A 23,270-nucleotide genomic window follows, 5' to 3' on the forward strand; every position below is an offset into this window, starting at 1 on the left:
CCTCTTGATTATTTTATGAAATAGCAAAGATGTATCACATCTCTCTCTCTCTGTTTTGTTTCTTTGTTTGTAAAAGCTAACCTCCAGCTTAATAATGGTCCTGGAGGTTAGCGGTTAGCACAGTTTCCCTAGCAAACAACGTTCTGCAGTAACGCACAATGCTAATAATTGTTAACAGCCGCATCCTGTCAGTATTAACGTACCTTTAATTAAGCCTGGTATTTCTGCGCAACTGACGATATTTTAGCTTTTTGGCAGCGAACTCTCTTGACCGTCGTGAAAACCGTTAATTTTGTTCTTCTGATAGCTAGCTACCTTATCATTCGTGTCATGTTAATTGTAGACGCGTAGACACAAATCTTAACTGTAGACGCATATACACATTCATATCAATATTATATTATGTTTTCTTAAACATGGTTAAAATGTGTGCGCTCATACCGCAGATAATATTCGTCTCATACTCGACTTAAGGGTTAAAAATCCATTACCTGTACCTACCTGGGAATTGAAGTCTATTTCGGTGTCCCCGGCAATAACGAAACATTGAGGGCGTCCATAGGAAGAACTACAAACAGCCTGGAGCGACGCCAACGGGCAGCTCCCAACACCGCCCAACCTGGCTCTCGTCTGCACTTTTATTAGACAATAAAACTTCCTGAACGAGACGTAACCCAAAACAAGACGGGAAGATAACTCAACAACACGTCCCCGCCTTCATTCAGCTTTATTTAGTCGCACTTCATAAGGAGGCAACTGGAGTGCTAACAGAACAGATTGAATCACCTGCTCTCGAAGCTGCTGTTCTAACGTTAGTTCGTTACCTATAGACGTGATTTGCTGTTTTCCGGTCAACGGTCCGCCGCTTCTCTCATCACTGGCAACCATCTTTTATCAGGTAAGGCTGGTACCGAAAGTTTGAGCTCTTTGGATTTTATTTTTAATGTAGTTTGGCGTGCCTGCTAACCACCACATAAACTGGTAAAAGACCTGTGATGGAGCTGAGAAGCAGGGCAACCTCAAATATAGTGACTACTACAGCGAGGTCGGTACCCTTTCAGAAAAGGGCAAAATAAGGGAGTTCAAAACAAACAAAAAAAATTATAATACTTTGATTTATAAATGTCAATAGTGAGTTATGACCGTAACCTTTTCAGAGCAATACGCCTCTCTTTGATCCAAGGGTCATTTCACAGAGAACTCTAAAACAAACAAACCACCCCGGTGGTTTTAAACGGCCCCAGATATTCATGCTGCTCTGAACACTTTTTTGTTATTCTCCCCCCTTTTTTATTTCCAGGAAGAGCTACATTAGTCTATGCAAATGACTCAGAAGGGGCTGTAATAACCTTTTGTCCTGGCATACACTGAATGATTGGTCTGCATTCCATATATCTGTGCCAAATGCTACCATTACCTCTCTGTCTTGGCCTGCACTAAGATTTGCCACACCTTAGTCATTTATGGTTCAGGGAAGTAACAGAGTCTGCAGTGTTACCTTTTTTGGCACATGTAATTGTATATGACGTATCCCTTATAACTAGAAACCAGTGCAATCCTTCCTGTAACCATGGCTGTTGTAAACACTGATTAAACCTCCGTTTAAAATCCTTATCAGATATAATAATGTCACACTGGACCTGTTTACAGTTTTACTCTCTATGCACGAGAGAGTGCCAAAGGGCAGAACCAAGCATCTGATAAACCTAAGAGCACTCTCAGTTATGGCAGAAAGTCACAGGGTGACGACTTGTCTCGCTCTTGTTTCATTCACCCGTGTGAATAGTGAGCTCGTATAAAAAGGCCTTATTTAATTAGGGATTTGTTGTACGAATGGAGATTGTCACATAGAGCCAATGTAGGTGAGCAAAAACTGGTCCTGTGAATTCCTGTGTCACCAACAGTAAAAGAGACAGAATACAGGCCTGCAAAAGAGGATGTGCTGGATCTTCCTCTTGTTATTATTTATGACTAACCTGGTCTGGGGGGGAAAACAAGCTTAAAAACCAATACCAAGGTCGTATATTTATCACACCGCCTTGCTTTATTGCGGCAGTCATTTTCAGAAGAGCGTGGTTTTCTGGTACAGGTGTGACTCGTGCCTGTTTTGTCGGCATTGCACCCAGTGGAGCAGTAAAGCACAGTCTTTTAAGTGGTGTGGCTGTTATGGAATGATCATATCTGTGACTGAAAGACTTTCTTGGAAGAAGTAAACATGGGGTTTGATCTTGTTTAATTGCACAAAAATTTATAGAATTAGAGTGCTCCAGTTGAAATTTTGTGGAACCAGTTCTCTACCTCCTCACTACAATAGAGACATGTTTAAACAGGATAAATTTAGCCTGGTTGTAAACATGGATCATTTTATTTATTTATCTAGTTTTTTTTTTTTTAATCCCTTACACAGTTGTTTTTGTCAACTACCATCCATCTTTCCCTGCTTGTTCTCCCATCGTGCTCTTTTCTTCTTTAGATCCTTGTCTGCTCCCATTCTGTCAGTCTTCATGACTGATTGAATGCAGTGAAACCGGCATCAGTGGACGAGTGCACGCACAGGGGTCCATCGATTGGTCAAGGATGACCATGGGAGACATGAAGAATGATGCAGCTGCTGCCTCACTGGCTCCGATGGCTCTCTACACCGTGATGTTTCCTGTTTTTAAGGAGGTAAAGAATAAAAAAAAAAAAAAAAGAGTTTGTGACCTTAGAAGAAAATTGGAATGAGACTTTCGGTAAATAGTCAGTTCAAGCTGGGGTTGTATTTAACTGTGGAAAGGCTTTTGTGTGAGGTTGCAGAGTTGATGGTGTAGCCGAATAGCAATACGGAAACGGTAGTGTTAACAAGAACAAGTGGTGGAGAATGAGCGGTAATGAGAAGTGAGCAGGCTGCTACTATTCATGTTGTTCAGCTGATGGTAAATCTGAGTGACTGTCAGTATCTCTGAAGGGGTTTTTTTATCCATGTGAAGCATCTCTGTGTATCACACCTGCACGATTACAGGTTACACTTTTCCATTGTCTTTTTTTCTTTTCTTTTGTTATCATTAAAGACCCAGAAAAGGAGTTGAAAACAGTTTTTAAAATGGGGAATTTATCTGTTTCCCAACAGCCATTTTGTCTTGATATTCACTCACCAGATAATTCATCAGATACACTTTGACACAAAGAATTAAGGCAGTTCTGAAGACATAGATTCAACAAGATCATGGAAACACCCATAAGGGGAATCTCCCATTGCAGCACCTCCCGAAGGTGTTCTATTTGATTAACTTCTATTTCTTGTGGAGGCCATTCAAGTACAGAGAACTTATGGTCATGTTCAAGTAACATGGTGTGCTATCCTGGTGGAAGTAACTATCAGAAGATGGGTACACTGTGGTTACAAAGAGATGGACCTGGGCACCAACAATACTCAGGTAGGCTGTAGGCTGTGGGGTTTAAACAATGTTAGTTGGGACATGGAGACAAACTTTTTTGGTTGTATACCGCAGAACTGGTCTAAAAATGATACATGTCTGTTAAGAGCTTTAATTGTTGCAAGTAAGAAAGGTATAACTAAGAAAGGGTCCTTGCAAGATATACCGACCTTGTCATTATGGTAGAGATTTATAGGATGGAGGAGGTAACAGCTTATGTCAGTGACAGAGTGTGTTGGTTCCGTTTGTGTTGGGATAAGTGGGTCCTATATGCCAATACTCATAAGCCGGATCTTCTCCTCAAAGCTTGAAACCACCAACCTAGCTAATTGGTCACTCCCGACTGTTTTTTGTTGTTGTTGTTGTTGTTGTTGTGTTTTTTTTCTCTTTCTCTTTTTCTTTTTCTTTCATTTTGTTTTTCCCTTGTAAATTGTGTTAATTAATGCCTGTAATCACCTTCGTGAAGTAATAGTTTAGAAATAAAGAATTAAAAAAAACAAAACAATGTTAGTTGGTACCAAGGGTGCTAATATCCACCAGCCTGAACTGTTGATACAGGGGAGGGTGGATCCATGCTTTCATGTTGTTCTGACCCTACCATCCAAATGTGGTAGCAGAAATTGAGACTCATCAAAGCAGGCAACATTTTTTCCCCAATCTGATGTTGACCAGTTTTGTGTGAACTGGAGCCTCAGTTTCCTGTTCTTAGCTGACAGGAGTAGTACCTAGTGTGGTCTTCTGCTGTGTAGCACATCTGCTTCAAGGTTTGTTGTTTTGCTCTTCTGCACACCTTTTAATAAGTGCTTATGAGTTATTGTTGAGTTCCCTTTAGCTCAAAGCAATCTGGTCAGTGTCCTCTGACACAAACAAGGCAGTTTTTGCCCAGAAACTGCCACTCACTGGATATGTCTTATTTCTTTCTTTTTTTGGCGTGGGAGCTGGGGAGGGGGGGGGAATTTTCTGTAAACCTTAGAGATTGTTGTTTGGGAAAATGTCAGTAGATCAGCAGTTTCTGAAATACTTAGACCGCCTTTTCTGGGAACAATTATCATGCTATAGTCAAAGTCTCCTAAATTACCTTTCTTTCCTCATTCTGATGCTCAGTTTGAACTTCAGCAAGTCATCTTGGCCAAGTCTTCATGTCTCAATGCAATGAGTTGCTGTTATGTGATTGGCTGATTAGACACTTGCATTATCGAGCAGTTTAATGAGAGTATCTAATAAAGTGGCTGGTAAGCGTTTAAGGTCGTTTAATGAAGGTTCTGTTTTGTTTAAGGCAAGGTCAGTAACACCTGTATTTACCTGCACCTTTAAGCTAGCTCAAAATTAATGCTGTCCATCCCACGGACTTTTCTCAAATCTCGTGGTGATAGATCCTTCTCTGTGGCAGGTCCCAGACTTTGGAATAGTCTCCCCCTAATTATTAAATCTGCACAAACACAATTTAAATCATTACTAAAGACACATTTTTATGCCCTGGCTTTTAACACACTATGACCCAAGCATTTTTGTCTTATTTGAAATAGTTTTAGTTATTGTTTTAATTCTTTTATTGTCCTATTATTGTTTTATAATGTTATTATTGTATTACATTGTTGCTTTTTAATGCCATTTTTATATTGTTAAGCACTTTGTGCAGCATCGACTGTTTGAAATGTGCTATATAAATAAACTTGACCTTGACCTTAAGCCCAAAAAGGCTGCTTTTGTTTGCAAAAAATAATCAAACATATTAAATAAAATCTTTCAGCTCTTTACATTATTTTTCAGTCGTTGAACTGAAAAAAAAGCAGTCAAAAGCCCCAATATCAGCTAATAGCCATGTTTCACTGATATATTGGTGCGCTGCTGTTTTTTATTTGCCCATTATCATGTCTTTCATTTATGTCTTTTGTTATTTAGCATTTGCTTGTGGACTTCTGAGTATTAAGGGGAGGAATTTGTGGTAAATAAAGAGGAATTAAAACAATGTACATGTAAACATAACAAAAATTTAAAACCCATTTTGTTTTTTGGGGTTTTTTTAAAAAAAAATTATTATTATTATTATTTTTTAAGCAAATTACTGGGTAACACAAACCTACTCGGCAGTTATCCCCTGGCTTAAATTGGTTTCTGCAACTTGCTAATTTCAGCTTTTGTCACTCCTGATTGCTCTCATTGTTTTTCTGCTGTGCTTTCAAGGTGTTATTGTTTACAGTATGAAATTATCTTATTGAAAAACTATCGATTTCACGGTGCGCAAACCAACAAGCAGCGATCTGGAGCTGAAGAAGCAAAGACCTGCCTAATGCCAAAATATCAGCTCAGAGAAACTGAATGTACTTCGATTCTTTCGAGGTTAACAATAGAATCCAATTCAGTCCACACGGATTTTCACATCTCAGCATCACGGTGTCCTCTTTTAACACGGTGGGATCCTTAGCTTTCATGTACTTTTTACAGAATTACATTTCAGCACAGACAAAAGGCCATGGTAAGAGCTAAGCTGTGTGAGTGTTAGTTTTACCGCTGGCTTATTCTTGTGTGTTTGTGTATTACAACTTGCAGTTGGAGAAGATCAATTTATCAGCAGCGCAGACCTTGAGAACAGCTTTTATAAAGGTAAAGTTTTCTCTTAAAGTTTGTTTGCTTGCATTTCATGGACAAAACTGCCATCCTTCTTGTATCGACTCTGCCTGTACCCTTCACTTTGTAAATCCTCTTTACAGCAGCTTAGTGATTTATAACTTTGATTATAGTTTTATTTTCGCAAAACACCAAGGGTGACTGTGAGTCCTCAGCAGCTGCATGTTTGTGTGTCTCAAGGCAGAGAAGGAGACCCCGGGCCTTACCCAGGACGTTGTTGTCAAAATATTGGAAAAGAAGAAGTTAAAAATTAACTATAACGAGTCTCTGCTTCGCATGGCTGGAGATGATATGCAGGGTAGGTTTGGTTTCTTTTATTTGCTGGTTTTTTTTTTTTGTACTCTGCTGTAGACCAGAATGTGCACTTAAAGATGAAAGCTGTGGGAATACCAACTTGGTTTTTCTTTGGTTTCTGTGACGGCCCAGTCCTGTGCTGCTGCAGCACAGATATCCACTGGGGGGAGCTGTTTCCACACAAATCAACCCCTCTGTCTGCTTTCAGTTGTTCCCTTGTTTCTGTCTGTAATTGAATTCCTTGTGCCGAGTGTACAGTGATTGATGGTAGTAATGAATTCACACACACACACACACACACACACACACACACACACACACACACACACACACACACACACACACACACACACACACACTGGATGAATTTTAAATGTACCTCCTGCATGGCACATCCCAAGTTCTACCTTAATCCGGCTTTTCACTTAACAAACTCAACACGTTACTGTCCCTAACATGTGTGTGTTTTTGTGTGTGTGTGAGTGCACACGCATGTACACATACTCCTGATGCTGTGTTCATTTTTCACACTTGCACTGTAGACATAGGTTTTTAACACGTCACCAATATTAATTTCATGAGTTCTGCCGACTGCTGACGTGCCCATTGCTGCGAGGAGTTTGAGCTCTGTCTTTTGTTCTCTTCCTCTCGGTGTTTTTCAGAGTTGATGATTGACAGGAAAGAGCCAGAGTTCCAGGAGCTGAACGAGAGGGCCCGAGCTCTGAAACACATCCTAAGCACCCTGCCTGATGAGATCAATGACCGAATGGGCTTGCTACATACCATCAAGTAAGACAGCTGTGTGTGTGAATGTGCACGTGTGTTGCAGTGTGACGTAAATCAGGTTCACTACTACGTGCAAAATTTCGATCAGATTAAGTGATTAAAGTAGCAGAAAGCAAGCCCTTTTGACTTACAACATCTCGATGGTTGATTAAAAGTGAAAGAGTTGGCTTTTAGTAACTGTTCTCCAATTAATATTTCATTATATGCACTAAGACGCTGCCTGGCATTACATAGCTCTCATTTCTTTTATTCCAACTGGCCAACCGGAGCATGTCTTTGTTTCTAAGCCGTAAGATTCCTTTCAAAGGTTGAGCAGTGTGCACAGCAGTGATGGCGAAACTATTAACGTCCCTGTCCGCCGCGCTGCACGCACGCTATAGAGAGAAAGTGAGAGATGTTTCATCTTCTTGGCCCACTTTGCCATTATTTTGATGGAATTCAATACTCTTAGTGAGTCAGTGCTTAAGTTACTTACCCAGCGGAGGGCTTAGAAATAAAATCAATTCAAAGGGAATGCTAAGAAATTAAAGTTATGAAACGGCAGATTTCAAGTGCATGCGAGGGGAGAGGGAGAGAGAGAGAGACAGAGAAAGAGAGTTGAAGGTGAGAGCGTGTTTGTGAGAACAGGGGGAAGAAAGGGGAGACAACGAGCTGGATCAAAGGACTGTAGTTTCAGGGTATCAGTGCCTGATAAAAACAGACAGATTTGAAGATTTCTCTATATTTTTTTTTTTTCTTTCTAACATGGACTCACTTGTGCGTGTCATCCGCAGAGATGTTGCCAGTGCCATCAAGGAGCTGCTAAACACTGTTAATACTGTCTTAAGGAAATACCAACATCAGAACAGACGGGTAAGTGGATACATTAGTAAGTTTAAGAAAAAAAAAAAGTGCCTGTGCGCACAAACACAGTTGCTGTGAAATAAGTGGAGCTGAAAGGCTGTCTGTATTTATTGGTTAGGTAGTGGAACAGCAGAAGAAAGAGTTTGTGAAATACTCCAAGAGCTTCAGTGACACTCTCAAAACCTACTTCAAAGATGGAAAGTAAGACACTGTTTCTAGTGTATTTTTTACCCCTTTTCTTTTTTTTTCTCCATCACATCTTCAACCTTTTCTCATTCGTGTCCGCACACATAGCCACCAACGCATTCACTAGTCGTACACACCCACCCACGCCTGCACGCCTTGCCTGTTTGCATAGACGCTCACGCGCACACCCACTGTCACCCATGTAAATGGTGGTTGTTTGATCACAGGCCCGCTACCATCAAATCCACCAATGCTGAATAATTCCCTTGACCCACTTCCTGTGGATCCATCCTGGCTTGTGTTCTCTGAAGCCTGACATTCTCTATTCCAGCCAGATCAAAGTGTTCCCCGGATCAATCCTAATATTGTTGCCACGCTTTTCGGGTTTTTTTTTTCTCCCCGTGTGAGTGACACGTGTGTCCTTGTCTTTCTGTTCCGGTTGTTTCCAGAGCAGTAAATGTGTTTGTCAGCGCCAACCAGCTCACCCACCAAATCAACATGATAATGCGGGCCTTCAAGACTGGCGGCCCAGCGGCGGCGGCCCGAGAAGACGCGAAGAACAGACGCGCGCAGACACAGGAGAAGCGTTTTCATTAGAGGACAGGCGAAACAAGGCTTTTTATTTGTAAAGGTGTTTTATTATTTTTTTGGGGGGGGCTGTATAATTTATAATTCTGTGGCTCTGAGGGGAGATCAGGTAGTTTCGAGTTTCAAAGCACGTCAGGCTGACAGTAATTGCTGGGGATTTTTTTTACTCTTTAATGTTGTTCTTTTATCAGATTCTTAAGTCAATATTTTCTACGCTCCCCTCTGCATTTTCCACTCTGTTCAGATCATGTCAGTGTTTCCCTTGTCCTTAAAAGTTTGGCAATTGCATATAAGTCCTTAAAAGTTATCATTTTGGCAATTACTAATATCCAGCCAATACGGTTTGTAGTCATTTGTAATTTGATTGATTTGCCAAAGACCAAGATGCCATCTTTAAATGTTTTGTTTTTTGTTATTTTGTTCTGACCAAAAGCCCACTGATTCTAACCCTTTTTCTTTAGCTCCCCATAGGTATTATCTATATGTGCCATGTGTATATACATGTATACTTAACTGGACTTCTCTCGCTGTCTTGTATTTTAATGTTTCCAGCTAGAGCATTACTGCTCCAAAGCTGCAGATTTCAATTCATTTCAAATGAGTGACGACTTAACCTTCACATGTTTACGCAGATGTCTCTGATTATGAACATATTGTCTCTTTGTCACCTTCTGTTCAACTCCTACTCTGTAGTTTTCATGACGTTTTCAAGGCCAGTGAAAATAAAATGAAGGGACCTGAACTTCTTTGAGAACTCTTAAAGAAGTCATGACGAGTTAAACCACTTTTCTTCTTCTTCTTCCTCTTGCAAATTAAAGAGTTCTGACGTGTGAGAAAGATTTTTCCAAAAGTGGGTCTCTCTTCAGATTTGTATTGTTGTATGAGAGTGCTTCATTTTCGCTCAGTTGCCCTTGCGTTCTCTTTTCTTCGACTGCGCCTCTTTCCTCCCAGAACTAAGAGCCGTACCAATTTTTTTTTTTTCTTTCTCCTTCCCATTCCAGCAACTTCATTCTTCTCCCTGTATAATAGTGGATTTTCCATGGTGGATTTGTGGAGGGCTATTTTGGGCTCTCTGCTGGCTCCTACATGCACCACTGTAATCCAATTGTGATAGTGTTAATTTTTAAAGCTTTATTATTGAAATTGCTGAGACCTAATTTTCCGATCCTGTCACTGTTGACGGCCGCCATAATCAGCTAATTCGAGTTATTGAAGACCATTAAGTCACACACGGAGATTGGCCATGGTCACTGGAGCAGCAGGAAGGAAGGGCGGTGATTACATCTTTGTTGGATTTACTGTTTGATGCTTTCCACCATGCGAGCTATCGATTTGTTTGAGTTAAACAAATCCCTGAGATACTTTGTTCTCTGTGTGTGTGTATGCGCGTCTGTGTGTGCATAGCAACAATTGACCTGCAGGATGCCCTCTAACAGGCATTTGAATGATGCTGTAAAGCTGTTTTGTGTGTATTTTATCTTTGTTCAGGTTCACGTCAGTATTTTTCTTTTATTATCAGTCGCCGTGGAATCTTTGTGTGAATCGTGTTGTTGTATGTGGCGTTGTTGCACCTCACTCTCACACACATTATGTTCGCTCCTGTGCCTAATCTGAGAATAGAAAGGATACACGCGTACGCATACTGACAATAGGCCTGGACTCACAAACTCTCACAACTCTTTTTGACTACTCGGTTGCCAGGAAACTTAGCCCGAGTCTTTAAGAGTGAAGGATAATAAAAGATTTGTTGTGTGTGTGTGGCCTCTGCCACTGTCTGGGCTACTGGGGGGCAGTTCGTTAACTCTCTGTGGGTGTGTGTGCCTGCAGTCAGGGCTGTTGGCGTTGATTGCTTCTTACACGTTGCCAGCTTAGAATAACCTCTGGACACAAACTTCAGCCACAAATCGGCCGAGTCTCCTGTAGACGAGAGGCAGCCATTGCTAAGACGAAATAGCCAGAAGGTGAGGATTTGTTTGAAATGTCACACATTTGAAAGTGGTGTTTCCAACACCTCAGAGCTGGACTCTTGGGACAACATACTACAGACACCCATGACAGAATGAGAGGTGAAATTGAATGGTAAGTTTGAATTTGTTATTAAGTGTAAAGTTGTGTTTGGTTTCACTGTTTGAACTTTGTGATTGAAAAGAAAACATGCTTGACTTGAGGTATGTGTATACTGGAAGGCCAGGTCTGCCATTACACAGGAGCTGAGATGCTTTGTTGACGGACAAGTTAACTGCATGTTCTTTTAAAAACTCAGAAGTACTACAGTGACAGTTTTGAGAGGACTAACTGGAGCAAAAGTGACCATCCAGGAAGAGGAGAGGCAACCCTGATAAGTGTGTTTGCTAAAAGATTGCAAAAGGAGTCTTTCCCAGAGGTGGATGCATTCATAAGAAATGCCTCTTACCTTTCAAGCAGCAGCAATTTGGACGGCACATCAAGCTTTCTGTGTTCATTTTTCTTTATAGAGTTGCGTCTTTGCAGTCGCATGCAGACTGAAGCCAGCGGCGTGCCACAAAACAAGTCAGGATGTGGTTGATTAGAAGTTATCACGCTCACAAACAAGATGTGAAGAAATTGTCCCATGAGTATCGGTGTTCTTTTAAATATTACAGTAGTCTAAAGTCATCTTGCAGTCTACTGCGAACCTGTTGTCTGGTTTAACTATCATGTCAAGATCACACTGCAGTTCATCACTGTTATAAAAAAAAAGATAATAGCTGCAGCAAAGCATTGATTTATTTATTTATTTTCCCTTTGCTTTCATTACACAGCCTGTCATCTAAATCTCTGTTCAGTTTGATGCCACATCCAGTGAATTTGTCTCATAAACGTTTATGCCATGCTAAAAATGAAACAGTGTTTGCCGCCCCGCTGCCCCTTGGAGTGTTTTGTAGGAGAGTTGGAGTTAAAAAGAAACTTTCTCCCTTTGACTTCAAATGCGCTTTTAATTTCAGCACAGAGCAATTTCAGAAATCATTCCCTTTTATTCACACTTTTATTCTCTCCATCTATCTGACTGTATTTTATTTCACACTAACGGATATGACAGACTCGACATGCTTTGGCAACCCGCTGCCTTTCTGAGAAATTTTCTTTTGGGGGGGGCTTGTTTGACTACTTCCTAAAGTCTTGCAGTTCGGAAAATAGCGGAAACCTTTGCACGCTATCCAACAGTGAAAAGAGGCAAGAATAAGCTGCTGCTGTGACCTTGCTGTACGATCACGGTGGCATGACGACCCATGTGAAATAGATATGGCAGGTTATTGAGGGATTATTCTGAGTGCATCTTGTTTTGTCATGTAACACATAGACGTTGGGAAATCTATTTTATTCAGTGATGTATGTGTGTGTGTGTGTGTGTGTGTGTATTCCCTATTCCACACCAACCTGCAAGCAGACACACATTTTACCTCCTTGACCTCACCTGGTTTATTGCTGATTGATTGACAGGTCTGAGCTGTAACCATGGGAACGAGAATGGAGGTGGCACAGCTTGAAAGCAGAATGAACGCTGAGGATTATAGAAAGTTACAGAACCTTTTCCTTGTGAGTCTTTGATTTCAAGTCAGTCTATTGACAGCCTTGTATTACAGCACCTTTATTTCACATTTAAAGAACAGGGTTAAATTATTTCTCTCCAATTTTGACAGTATAGAACCATACCTTTAGATCTTATAAGAAGTGCTATACAAACAAGGGAATCTTCAGGGATTTACTAAGAAATCATAGGGTTTGGGTATGTTCTACTTACTTTTAGTTTACTGGAGTATATACAGCTTGTCAAGTTAATTTGTTCAAGTACTGCCCTAATTTTTGGGTTCTTCTCATAACTGATGTATAAAAGATGGAGGTAGCCACCTAGAAGTAAGTCGCTTATTTGTGATGCCCTGAACTGCACCAATTTCCTGTCACAGTGTAGCCACAGTCTTAAACACACCTTGATTTATTGTGTGTTCCATTCTAAATGGAACACCTTGCTACAACAGCTACGACTTGAAGCTAATCTTAGCTATTAGCCTTACACCATACTACAATAGCTCAAACTTGAAACTAGTCTTAGCTGTCAGTCTTATACTTTGCTTCAATAACTGAGACTTGAAACTAACCTTAGGTATTAGTCTTATACCTTACTATAATAGCTAAGAGATGCACTAGTTTTAGCTAACAGTTTCAAAGAGATTGGAGACATTGTTTACTGAGGTTAAAGTGCTCATGGACTTCTTTAAAGTGGGGGTACTTTGGAGGCAAAAAAGGGAGGCTTTAAATAGCCTGAAGCTATTTCCATCTTTTACATAGTCCACACTCATGATTGACCAACTTTGCTGATGCTGGGAGTGCACTAGTTGGCTGTATTCAGCTGTGTGCCAAGATTGTGCAATATCTCACAATCCTGTTGCTGTTGAATGCAGGACTTCTCAGGTGCATCCCGCTCCTTGTCCCGAATTCAGTTCATCGATCTTGCTTGGTCATCAGTTGGCCACGGGTCCGAGGAGGAATATGGCTTCTTGTTTGACAGCGTGGTTCTCAGTCAGCAGCGCAGTGGCCTCCTCCTGGACAGCGACACCTCAAAGGAGAAAGAGTGCATTGACTGGGGAGGCCTGTGCTCATTTCTGCTGATGGAGCTTTCCAATAAATTAAAGAACAGTAAAACTGTTAGTGCGCCTTGCTGGAAGCCACCACGCACCCTCACCTGTCCACATCGAGACCCTGTTCAAAAGGTAAAAGGTCCTTTAACCTAGTAGAGACTTACACGAAGAAAAGTCATAGCATGTTGCCTTTTCCCCCTTTTTCTTCCCCCCCCCCCCCCCAAACCAATGACCCTCTGCATGTTATCTGAAAACATTTTGACATTGGCAGTCTAGGGAATCCAAAACTCTGCTGACTGGATGGAATTGCACATTATTAAACATTGTGGAAGGAAACGTTCAAAAAGTATTAGGGTCTTGCTCATCAAAATGGCTGACTCCTTTGGAGATAAATGGCTCTGGACTCCTTTAACATCTATCAATTAATATGTAAATGAAGCAGCCGGTATGAAGTCCCCACCGCTTTGGATAAAGTGACGGCTCATCACTTTAATCTTTCAATCCCGAGGATGTCGAAATGTCAGACTGTTGTGTCAGTTGTTCTCCAAGTGCCTGGAAGGTTTGACAGCCTTAAAGAGGCAGAGTATTGTTGCTTAGATAGCTTTCATTTCTGACCATTACTCCACTAGTTAAGTATCAAATAGAGAATATGGAAACAATGTACTGTATCTATAACCCTGGCAAATTTGTAGCAAAGCAGGAAGTGGTTACTAATGGTGACAAATCCACCAACAGCTTGCAGCTTTTGCATTTTTTTTGTACACATTTCACTCAGGGCTTGTTGAAGACCAAAACTGAGCTAAAAGGAGTGAATTCTGGACTTGTATTCATTAAATGGTAACACCAAATATTAATATTTGCTTTATGTCTGCTACAATTGTAGACCAAACTGTTGGGCAGTGCAACTTAAGAAAACACAAGCAAATAGAAAAATGCTGCAAAAGAACATTAAATGTTAAATAAAATACAGCAGAAGCTCTCTATCTGTGAGCTTCTGCTATCTATGTCTGTCTGTCTATAATGGAAGTGATTTTGAGGAGACGATAATGTGATGGAAGAGCCTCAGTAAACATGTAATATTATTTTCATGTTACATTACATTACATTGGTAAATGGCCTGTATTTATATAGCGCTTTTACTAGTCCCTAAGGACCCCAAAGCACTTTACATATCCAGTCATCCATCCACCCATTCACGCACCCATTCACACACTGGTGATGGCAAGCTACATTGTAGCCACAGCCACCCTGGGGCGCACTGACAGAGGCGAGGCTGCCGGACACTGGCGCCACCGGGCCCTCTGACCACCACCAGTAGGCAACGGGTGAAGTGTCTTGCCCAAGGACACAACGACCGAGACTGTCCGAGCCGGGGCTCGAACCGGCAACCTTCCGATTACAAGGCGAACTCCCAACTCTTGAGCCACGATCGCCCCGCCCCATTGCAGTATTACATGGATCATACAGTTAGAACACACATTATCTTGCATCTTTTTCTTCCTCAAAGTCACTTCTAGAGCTGCTCTGTCATGTAATTGTCTCCCAAAATCACTTCTGGTGTTTGATATTTCACATAACTCTGATGAGCCAGAGCAACACAACAGCTTTAATAGCAAAGATACCTGCCTATAGCATGGTTCTAAGACTATAAGTACCCCTTGGTGCCAGTATTGTGAGGTTTTAGTAATACAAGCACATCCCCGAGACCTTGTGGACAGTCTGTCCCTCATTTGACCACTCAGTGCTGCTAACCAGCAGCACCCCACAGAACATGCTATTTCTGAAATGCTTGTCCTCATCAGAGTTCCCCAGGGATTTGCACCTGCCCATTTTACATGGTCCTATATTATTTGTTTCATCTACCACCATTTCTTCCTGAACGTTGCTTTTCCCTATTACAAGCTAAATGGGAATCTATTGCATACACTGAAATACTTACTAAAGTATACCATATACTGTTAAGTATAAAAGTTATTTTGTTGCCATTTAGCAGTTACAGGTTCACCGACACTTCATTGGGTACATACTTCAAATTGAATAACAGTTTTTGTCTTCCAGCTTTTAAAGCAACGAAAAAGCTGCTAAAAGAGCCCCAAAATGATAGCCCTTCACTCGCACTACAGATAAACGCATTGTATCAGTTACTCACCAGCTGTATATCAATATGTAATTATAATAATTATGGAAAAATGACATGCGAATCTGGGAGATCTTACAAAGGTACACTGTGAAAAGGGAGAAGACAGCAATTACGTTGCAGAACATCTGACCTCTTACCTCTGCGGTGAAATTTTAATAAACTACCTTTCATCAAAGATCTACTTTGTCTCTTGCTCATTAGATGCAGTCAGCTTCAAGCTTTTTAAAATGAATTAATTTATTTTTTGCAGCTCCAAGTTTTGGTCACCCAATAACTCCTGTAATGATTAATTCTCAATTTTATTAGATTCAGCACAGAACGGCTCCTTTTATTCACCTGTATCCAATGAGTGGAAGATTTAGTAGGGGCTCATTTTTAGAGAACTTATATTAGGGTAGTTCTGCGGTTATAAAGTAGCTAGCAAGAAGAGGAAAATTCAAGCCATAATTAATATTTTAAATTGGTTTTTAAAAGCTGTCTCCTCAGGTTTTAATAAATAACGCCACTCTCTAATGTAGCAAGCTTCATTGGGGCATAAAGCTAAAGGCTGGTGTTACGGGGAAGTGTGAATTGTAGTCTTTCTGTGGATATTTTCTTTAAATGTTTTGCTTGTAATAACCTCTGGCCTCCTCAGGTGCTGTACCTGCAGAGTTCAGGTCAGTATCTCACTGTGAGTAAAGGAGGAAACGTAGGACTGCGGGATGCGGAGGACATGTCCCTTCTGCACACTCATCGACTGCAGAACAGCACAGTCGCACCCAAGGACCTCTGGGTCACAGATGTGGTGCTGATGCAAAACGTCGACAAGGTGAACCTATCAACATACTGAGAGATGCATACCTAACTATTAATCAGTCCTCTCATCGATTACTGCTGCATCGTGGCTCCTGAAGCGTAGTTCAAGAAATATTATTCAAAGAAATGGATTTATAATTTAATAACTGATAAGTAGCCTCATTTAATGGAGCAGATATTGTATGGCACAGAGATAAACAAATACTCCACTCAATTAATGAATTATTGATCTGTGGCTTTGGTTAATTGCGTTTCAGACACGAAGCTGGTGCATAAAGATCAGAAAGTAAACATACATTTTTTAGTAATAACACCATCAATAATTGATTGTAAGTTTTAATTGGCATTTCTTTAAACGACAGATTTATGGATGCCATATTCTGTATTGTATAACCGCGTTGAATAATACATGAGGATTTTTTTCCCCCCATTGTGCATTAATTAACAGTTTGGCAAACTGCTAAATCCTTGTTATATAATAGGGACAGGTTGCATGTCTCCATGTTTCTGTGTTTTCTAACAAACTCCATTTTCTTTAGTCTCAGATAGCTGTGGCTTTCACAAGTAAAGAGGTGTGTTTCTATGACTTCGTGTGTGAAAAGACCTTCAGCTGCAAGTGTAAACTCCAGGTAACAAGGAGATTTTTTTTAGTGTTTTGTGTTATTTTCATTTTACCATCAGCTTGATTCCATTGCATTATTAAGAACATAAGAACTGGCAATATATCTCATATATTCTTATCTACTCTAGGGCTTGAACTTTACTCCTTGGTGTCTAGACTATTGGGTAGATCCCTGTAACCCTGACCAGGCTGTTCTCACTATAGGAGACATTGGAGGACGGGTAATACACACATACAAAGAAAAGCAAATGATTGAGAAGAAAAAGAACTTAATTCAGTTTTATTTATATGCCACCAAATCGCAAGCAGTCGCTTCAAGTTACTTTATATTGTAAGGCAAAGACCCTACAATAATCCACAGAAGATATGAGCAAGAACTTGGCGTCAGTGGGAAGCAAAAAAAACCCCCCCTTTTAACAGGAAGAAACCACCAGCAGAACCAGGCCCAGGGAGGGGCACCCATCTGCTGCAACGGAGGAGAAATTTATAACTAATGAGTAAATGCAGAGTGTTGTAGAAACACATGGAGCGTGAAAAAGAAACACCCCAGCCGCTTATAGCAGCATAGCTAGTGGAAGATTCAGGGTCCAGCTCTAACTGTATGCTTTATTAAAAATGAAAGTTTTAAGCCTAATCTCAAATGTAGAAAGGGTGTCTGTCTCCCAAATCCAAACCGGGATCTGGTTCCACAGAAGAGGGGCCTTAAAGCTGAAGGCTCTGGCTCCCATTCTACTTTTACATATCCTGCTGTCTGAGAGAAAAAGTGCTCTAATGGGGTGATTCAGGCACCAGGCCTTTCACATAAGATGGGGGCTGATTATTCAAGACCTTGTATGTGATGAGAAGGATTTGAAATTTGATTCTGGATTTAACAGCGAGCCAATGAAGAGAAACCAATATGGTAGAAATATGTTTCTTTCTTTTTAGTCCCTGCCAGTACTCTTTAGATCAACTGAAGGCTTTTTTAGGGAGTTTTTAGGACATCTTGATAATAATGAATTACAGTAGTCTAGCCTAGAAGTAGTAAATGCATGAACTAGTTTACTAAAGAACAAGAGAGGAAGGCGTTATCCTCATTATCCACATATGTGTTCATTATGTTACTATAGGTTCAGGCTGCTATGGGACTTTGTGTGATGCAATGAGCACTTATGCTCCACTTGCCTCTTTTCTCTCCCTATTTATAAACCACTGCAGCATGTCATTAAATCCTTGTCTTGTCTCTCCCTTAGTCTGTTTTGTCCTGCCTCCATATGCTCTCTTTCTTCTCTTTCTCTTTCCCCTCACCCCCAACCGCTGATGGCAGATGGCTGATCCTCTGCGAGCCTGGTTCTGCTGGAGGCTTCTTCCTGTTAAAAAGTCATTTTTCCTCCCCACTGTCGCAAAGTGACCCCCTATGAGCTAAAGAATGTAAGGTGAATGTAAGCGCCTGTTGTTGTGATTTGGCGCTACATAAATAAATCTGAATCGAACAGGTCCACTGCTCAACGACTGTGAGTGTCTGTGTATATTCCCAGGTCAGCGCTTTATATTTCACCTCAGCCCAGATCTTCCTGTTTGAGAGATTCAGTCTGAGGACAGACTCTGACTCAGCAGACATCATCCTTTGGGATGATCTGGCCAAAGGCAAGCATCGCTCCTGTTACACCGTGACACACCAAGCACACGCGCCTGGCTGGGTTAGAAAAGGTAGAAAGTACACACACACACACACACACGCGTGCACACGCACGCACGCACGCGCACACACACACACACACACACACACACACACACACACACACACACACACACACACACAAACCATCAAAGAGACATAAGCATACTAACAAACCCCTCTCTCTTTAATTATAGCCTAACATTCTTGTAAAAGTTCATGTCTTTCTTGCAGCTGTAGTTTCTCTTTTGTTGTCTTGTCCCAGTGAAAACTCCTCTGTTTGCACATCTGCTATTTCATATGGTATGCAAAAGAAGGAGCCAGCTGAAATAGCCTGCATGAGCAGCGATAATCAGAACCCAAATGCTTCTGTTTGTCATTCCTGTGCACAACTGTATTCAGCCTCAGGTTAAAAAAAAAAAAAGCAGCTCTCCAGTATCAGGTCAGAATGAAATCAGGAGTATATCCGATAGAAACAACACATTCTGGGTGTCAGACCTACTTAACACACCCACGCAAACACAGACACACACACTTTACCCTTCACACCTGGGATGAGAGCCACAGGCTTGCTTGGTCACCTCTCCGGTGTCGTTGCAATAACAGCTTATGCAACACAATGAAAACGCCTGGGTGTGTCCCGGTCACTGATGCAGGCACGCTGACACACATGCAGTGAGTCCTGAGTCATTCTCTTCATAGCCAGACTTTTTACTGTTGATATAAAGTCAGGAACTTGAGGTCTGGCTTGCTGAGATCCCCCCACCCCCACCCCACCCCACTGCAGCTCAGCGTGGGTAACAAAGAGGTCGTTTAGTTTTATCTCGATTGCATCATTTGGACAGAGGCTCTCTGAAGAGTTATTGGGCTGTTTGATAATGATTCAGCCGAGACAACGCTCTGAGGCTGGATTCGCTGAAAAGGGGGGGGGAATCCTGATAAAAGCGAAAACAAGAATAAAGCACGTATAAATAAGCTCAATAAATGGGGAAAAAGGAATAACAAAGAATGGGGAAACAAAGGATACAATGGCGAAACATTAAAAGCTTTAGTTAAATGAAAATTTTACAATCTGTGTGTGCACATGCACGTGAATCAGCAAGAGCACGCTTGTTTGTGTGTGTGTCGTCATTTCTGACTGTAAATAAAGGCAGCCCGCGTGAATGCATGTGCGTGTGTGTTTGCATACCTCTGGGGTGCTGGTGCTTTTTCTTTTGAAGTTTCCCACCCTGCAGTATGAGTGGGCTGTGTACCATTAGACATGCCTGGTTATCCAGACCTCCAAACCTTCAGGCTCATGGGCCACCAGAGAGAGGAGGAGAGGAAGGAGAAAGAGACAGCGGTGGATCAGTGAGGGGAAATTGAGAGCAAATTAGGAGGAAATTGGGATGGACAACAGTCCTATAAGGACAAAGAATGAGAGGTGCAAGGAAGGGGTGTGTTAGTGATGGAGAGAGCGTGTAGGTAACATAAAAATCTCCCATAACGTGCAGCGATTTATTGCACAACACGAGAGGTTTGCTTTGATATAAACACACAATGACTCCTGCTGTTTCTGTGTTATTTCCAATCTCAGCAGTGAAAGTGCGAGAATAGCTGCAGCACCGGCTAAGGAAGCAGATGTTCTGTATCTGAGTCTGCATCACAACTAGTTTGATGAGCTGTGCTTGTGAATGAATAAGAGAAGGGATCATTAATCAATGATGAGTCACAACGCGCTGTCTGAAAATCCACTAATCTCTTAAATTCACGGAGCGGAGCAAAGATGGGAATGCGTGAAGTGTATTCAGATATAATTATTTGCCCCAAGCTCTCCAGCCAGTGTTTGACCTACGACTTGTCACATGCCATCTCAAAACCAGCCCTTAGCTTGTGCAGGCTTTGAAAGTTAAGCAGCCTCTAATAGAGACATGTGGCAACCAATTTAGCTGGTCTCAATCAAAGTCTTAATTGAGATAGATGGTGATGCAAGATCCATTACGTTTTCTGTAATACCAGTGAGCAAATCATAACCGCCTAATTCTATGCTATATTGAGCTCCTGAGAATTGGTCGGTTTACTATACGGCTGCGGTCATTGCACATTTAGCGCAACCGTTTCAGAGAGTGGATGGATATCCTTTGGAGCCGTGCTAGTGAGAGCATTTTGGCATCAGCAAGGAGAAGGATATAATTTGAGGAAATGAAAGAAGATGAGCAGTGTGTCATCATCAAAATATGTTGCAATGTTGTTTTTATATTGAATTTGTCAAGTTTGAAACTAATTTAGTCACTCTGCCAGTAACTTTTGCTGTTTACACAGGAAGGCAGCAGCTATTGTTTAGGATTATTTTCTTCTCTTGAAATTAGCTTGTAGATAAAAAGCCTATTGCTGTGTTTGTACAAGCCATACAGCTTTTCCTTTATGATGAAACCAGTTGTAGTTATTGTGGATTGGAAGACGATGACAAATAAGCAGCTCCTAATGCTAAAGCAGAAATTTACAATGACATAAACTGCAGAAATGTTAATATAATGTTATACTATCTACTTGCTTTTTTCTGGATGGAGTCAAGCTAACTACAGTATGCCACTTCTGATTTACTTTCACTTTTCTGACTATTATGCCTCTTGCAGTGCGTTACCTGGGCTCACTTGAGGCCTTTGTGTCGTGCAGCATCGCACCACAGAGCAGCATCGTGATTGGCTGGAGGGAAAAGGAAAGCACGAGCCTACGAATCACTTCTTACTCTACAAAGGACGGTGTGTGGGACGTCGACTTCCATATTGGACTCGGCCTGTTAGGTGGGTCCAAACGAAGTGGCTGTACAACATAAAGTATGATGACAGGTATTACGACATGATAAAAATAATTTGGTCCTTACTACGAATTGAAATTTGGCAAATGCAACCTCAGATGAAGACTCTGACATTATTTATTTCACAAAAACTGAGATAAAATGCAGAAGTATGTAAAAAAAACTATGTGCTCCTCATGATTCAAAACATCACTGTTCTGGATGACGAGCTTTAGCTGTCAGACAGATGGCCTCACATGTGACTCTAATATGTTAGTATTCAGTTCATTGTCCACTCAATGATCCTAAGGTCCTGTGACTGCAAAACAAGCTCAGATCATCAGCTCTCCACCACCGTGCTCGACATTAAGTATGCTTGCGTTCATGGCGCTGTGCATTATGGCCAAAACCTTCTGCTTTTACATGCAAATGGTCACTTAATCAAGTACATTTGATTATTAGCACCTGGCTGCTAATTACCTTCTTAATTCCTATGGAAGCAGTAAGGTTGTACACAGTGTAATATGTCATATTTTGTCGTTTTGTCTGTTGTTGTTCATTTAAGGCTGTATTAACCTCAGATTATATTTAGCTACCTTTTTATTATGCCTGATAGAACCTTGAATGAAAGAGGCTGCACTTTGTTTTTACCATGAGTGTATATGAATCATATTTATTCACTTGAAGGTTTTCATTTCAGGTTTAACTTAGAGGTTTTACATAAAAAAAACATAAAAAAAACAAAAAAAACTCTAATGATTGTACACTATCTATTAAATGTCTAATGTACCATACCATGTGTTTCTAAATAATTGCAAAAACGTGAATGCTTTTACAGTTCTCAATCAATCAACTTAAATTTACTAACAATGCATCATCAAAACTGTCAAATGCCTCATTGAACAGTAAATTGGTTGTGGTGGTGGAGGGGGCTGGGAGCGGTATTGTTCCCTGGAAATAACTGCAATTAATCTCTCCGCTAATTTGGGAGCTGTTCAGACCTGGCACTGAAATGTCTCTTTTGATGATCAGTCAGTTCACCCTTGGGATTAAAATGCATCTTGAATGACCACCTGTAATTGGATCTCACTACCCCGCTCTGTATGCGAGTGAGCTTTACATAATTTCGATTTGCGAAGACTCGAGATCAAAGTCCGGCACAAGTCCATTTCTGAAACCTACGTTTGACCGGACCTGCTACCAGAATCAACATGCAGTTATCTCCAAGTCGGAATGCACTGAGATCTGACAGATTTTTGCATAAGGCTGTTGGCCAACTGTGCATGTAAATAAATAAATAGTGAGTAAACCTGTTTGTTTAATCACAGGTGGGCTCATGGTGGGGTGGATTTGACTTGGAGGGGACCCGTGCGGGCATTTGATCTTCATTTGCAAACAGAAGTCATGTAAATGATTATCTCCATATAGAGAGGAAAAGTCACCGGAAGGCACTGGACATGCATTCTTATGCCAGGTGTGAACTAACATGCCTGGAGCTGTCCGCTTGTGTTAGGATCACAAAGAAGCCTGTTACTTCCAGGTCTGAATGGTGCCTCTGATTGGTTGTAGCCACAGCAGGTGTGGATCATCACGTCTTACTGTGGAATCCTTACGTGACCTCTGAGCCGGTGTGCGCCCTTGGTGGACACACAAGCCCCGTCATTGCTGTCTGCTTCCTGCAGACCAAGCAACAACTCCTCAGCTACTCCAAAGATAAGGTAGGAGTGCCCTTCAGTGGGTGCGCAGACCCGCTACTAGTGCAGATAATGTAGAGATGAAGAGCCCCGTAATTGTAATATTAATTGTTATTCCTTGCTTTAATTACTGCAGACGAACGAGGTGTTGGGGACGAGCCTGTTTCACATTTTTCTTGCCACTGTCAGCTGGTGTTTCATTTAAAGCCTTGTTTTATTTTCTGATGCAAAGAGGATGTTGGTGCTTCTG

At 41.2% G+C, this 23,270-nt stretch overlaps 2 protein-coding genes across 2 annotated transcripts in view; both read left to right on the forward strand.

The window, feature by feature from the left end:
• The first annotated feature begins 620 nt into the window (after positions 1-620).
• Positions 621-9,578, forward strand: pdcd10a (programmed cell death 10a). The gene is made up of 8 exons (XM_082502888.1): positions 621-898; positions 2,474-2,667; positions 5,967-6,020; positions 6,225-6,342; positions 7,001-7,127; positions 7,898-7,976; positions 8,086-8,168; positions 8,603-9,578. Exons 2-8 carry the CDS (start codon positions 2,578-2,580, stop codon positions 8,748-8,750), a joined length of 699 nt encoding a protein of 232 aa, XP_082359014.1. The 5' UTR covers positions 621-898; positions 2,474-2,577; the 3' UTR covers positions 8,751-9,578.
• Positions 9,579-12,215: 2,637 nt separating this feature from the next.
• LOC309686918 (cilia- and flagella-associated protein 337-like) overlaps positions 12,216-23,270 on the forward strand; it is a gene marked incomplete at its 5' end in the record, with an annotated part of 39,204 nt that continues 28,149 nt past the window's right edge. The window contains 8 exons of the mRNA XM_082501590.1: positions 12,216-12,296; positions 13,160-13,468; positions 16,111-16,284; positions 16,811-16,900; positions 17,022-17,114; positions 18,411-18,582; positions 21,166-21,333; positions 22,896-23,044. Of these exons, the coding sequence (XP_082357716.1) occupies positions 12,216-12,296; positions 13,160-13,468; positions 16,111-16,284; positions 16,811-16,900; positions 17,022-17,114; positions 18,411-18,582; positions 21,166-21,333; positions 22,896-23,044 (1,236 nt within the window). The remainder of the gene's footprint in view (positions 12,297-13,159; positions 13,469-16,110; positions 16,285-16,810; positions 16,901-17,021; positions 17,115-18,410; positions 18,583-21,165; positions 21,334-22,895; positions 23,045-23,270) is intronic.

Source organism: Aulonocara stuartgranti (assembly GCF_965226115.1).
Source record: "Aulonocara stuartgranti genome assembly, chromosome: 14".
In the NCBI taxonomy this organism is placed as follows: domain Eukaryota; kingdom Metazoa; phylum Chordata; class Actinopteri; order Cichliformes; family Cichlidae; genus Aulonocara; species Aulonocara stuartgranti.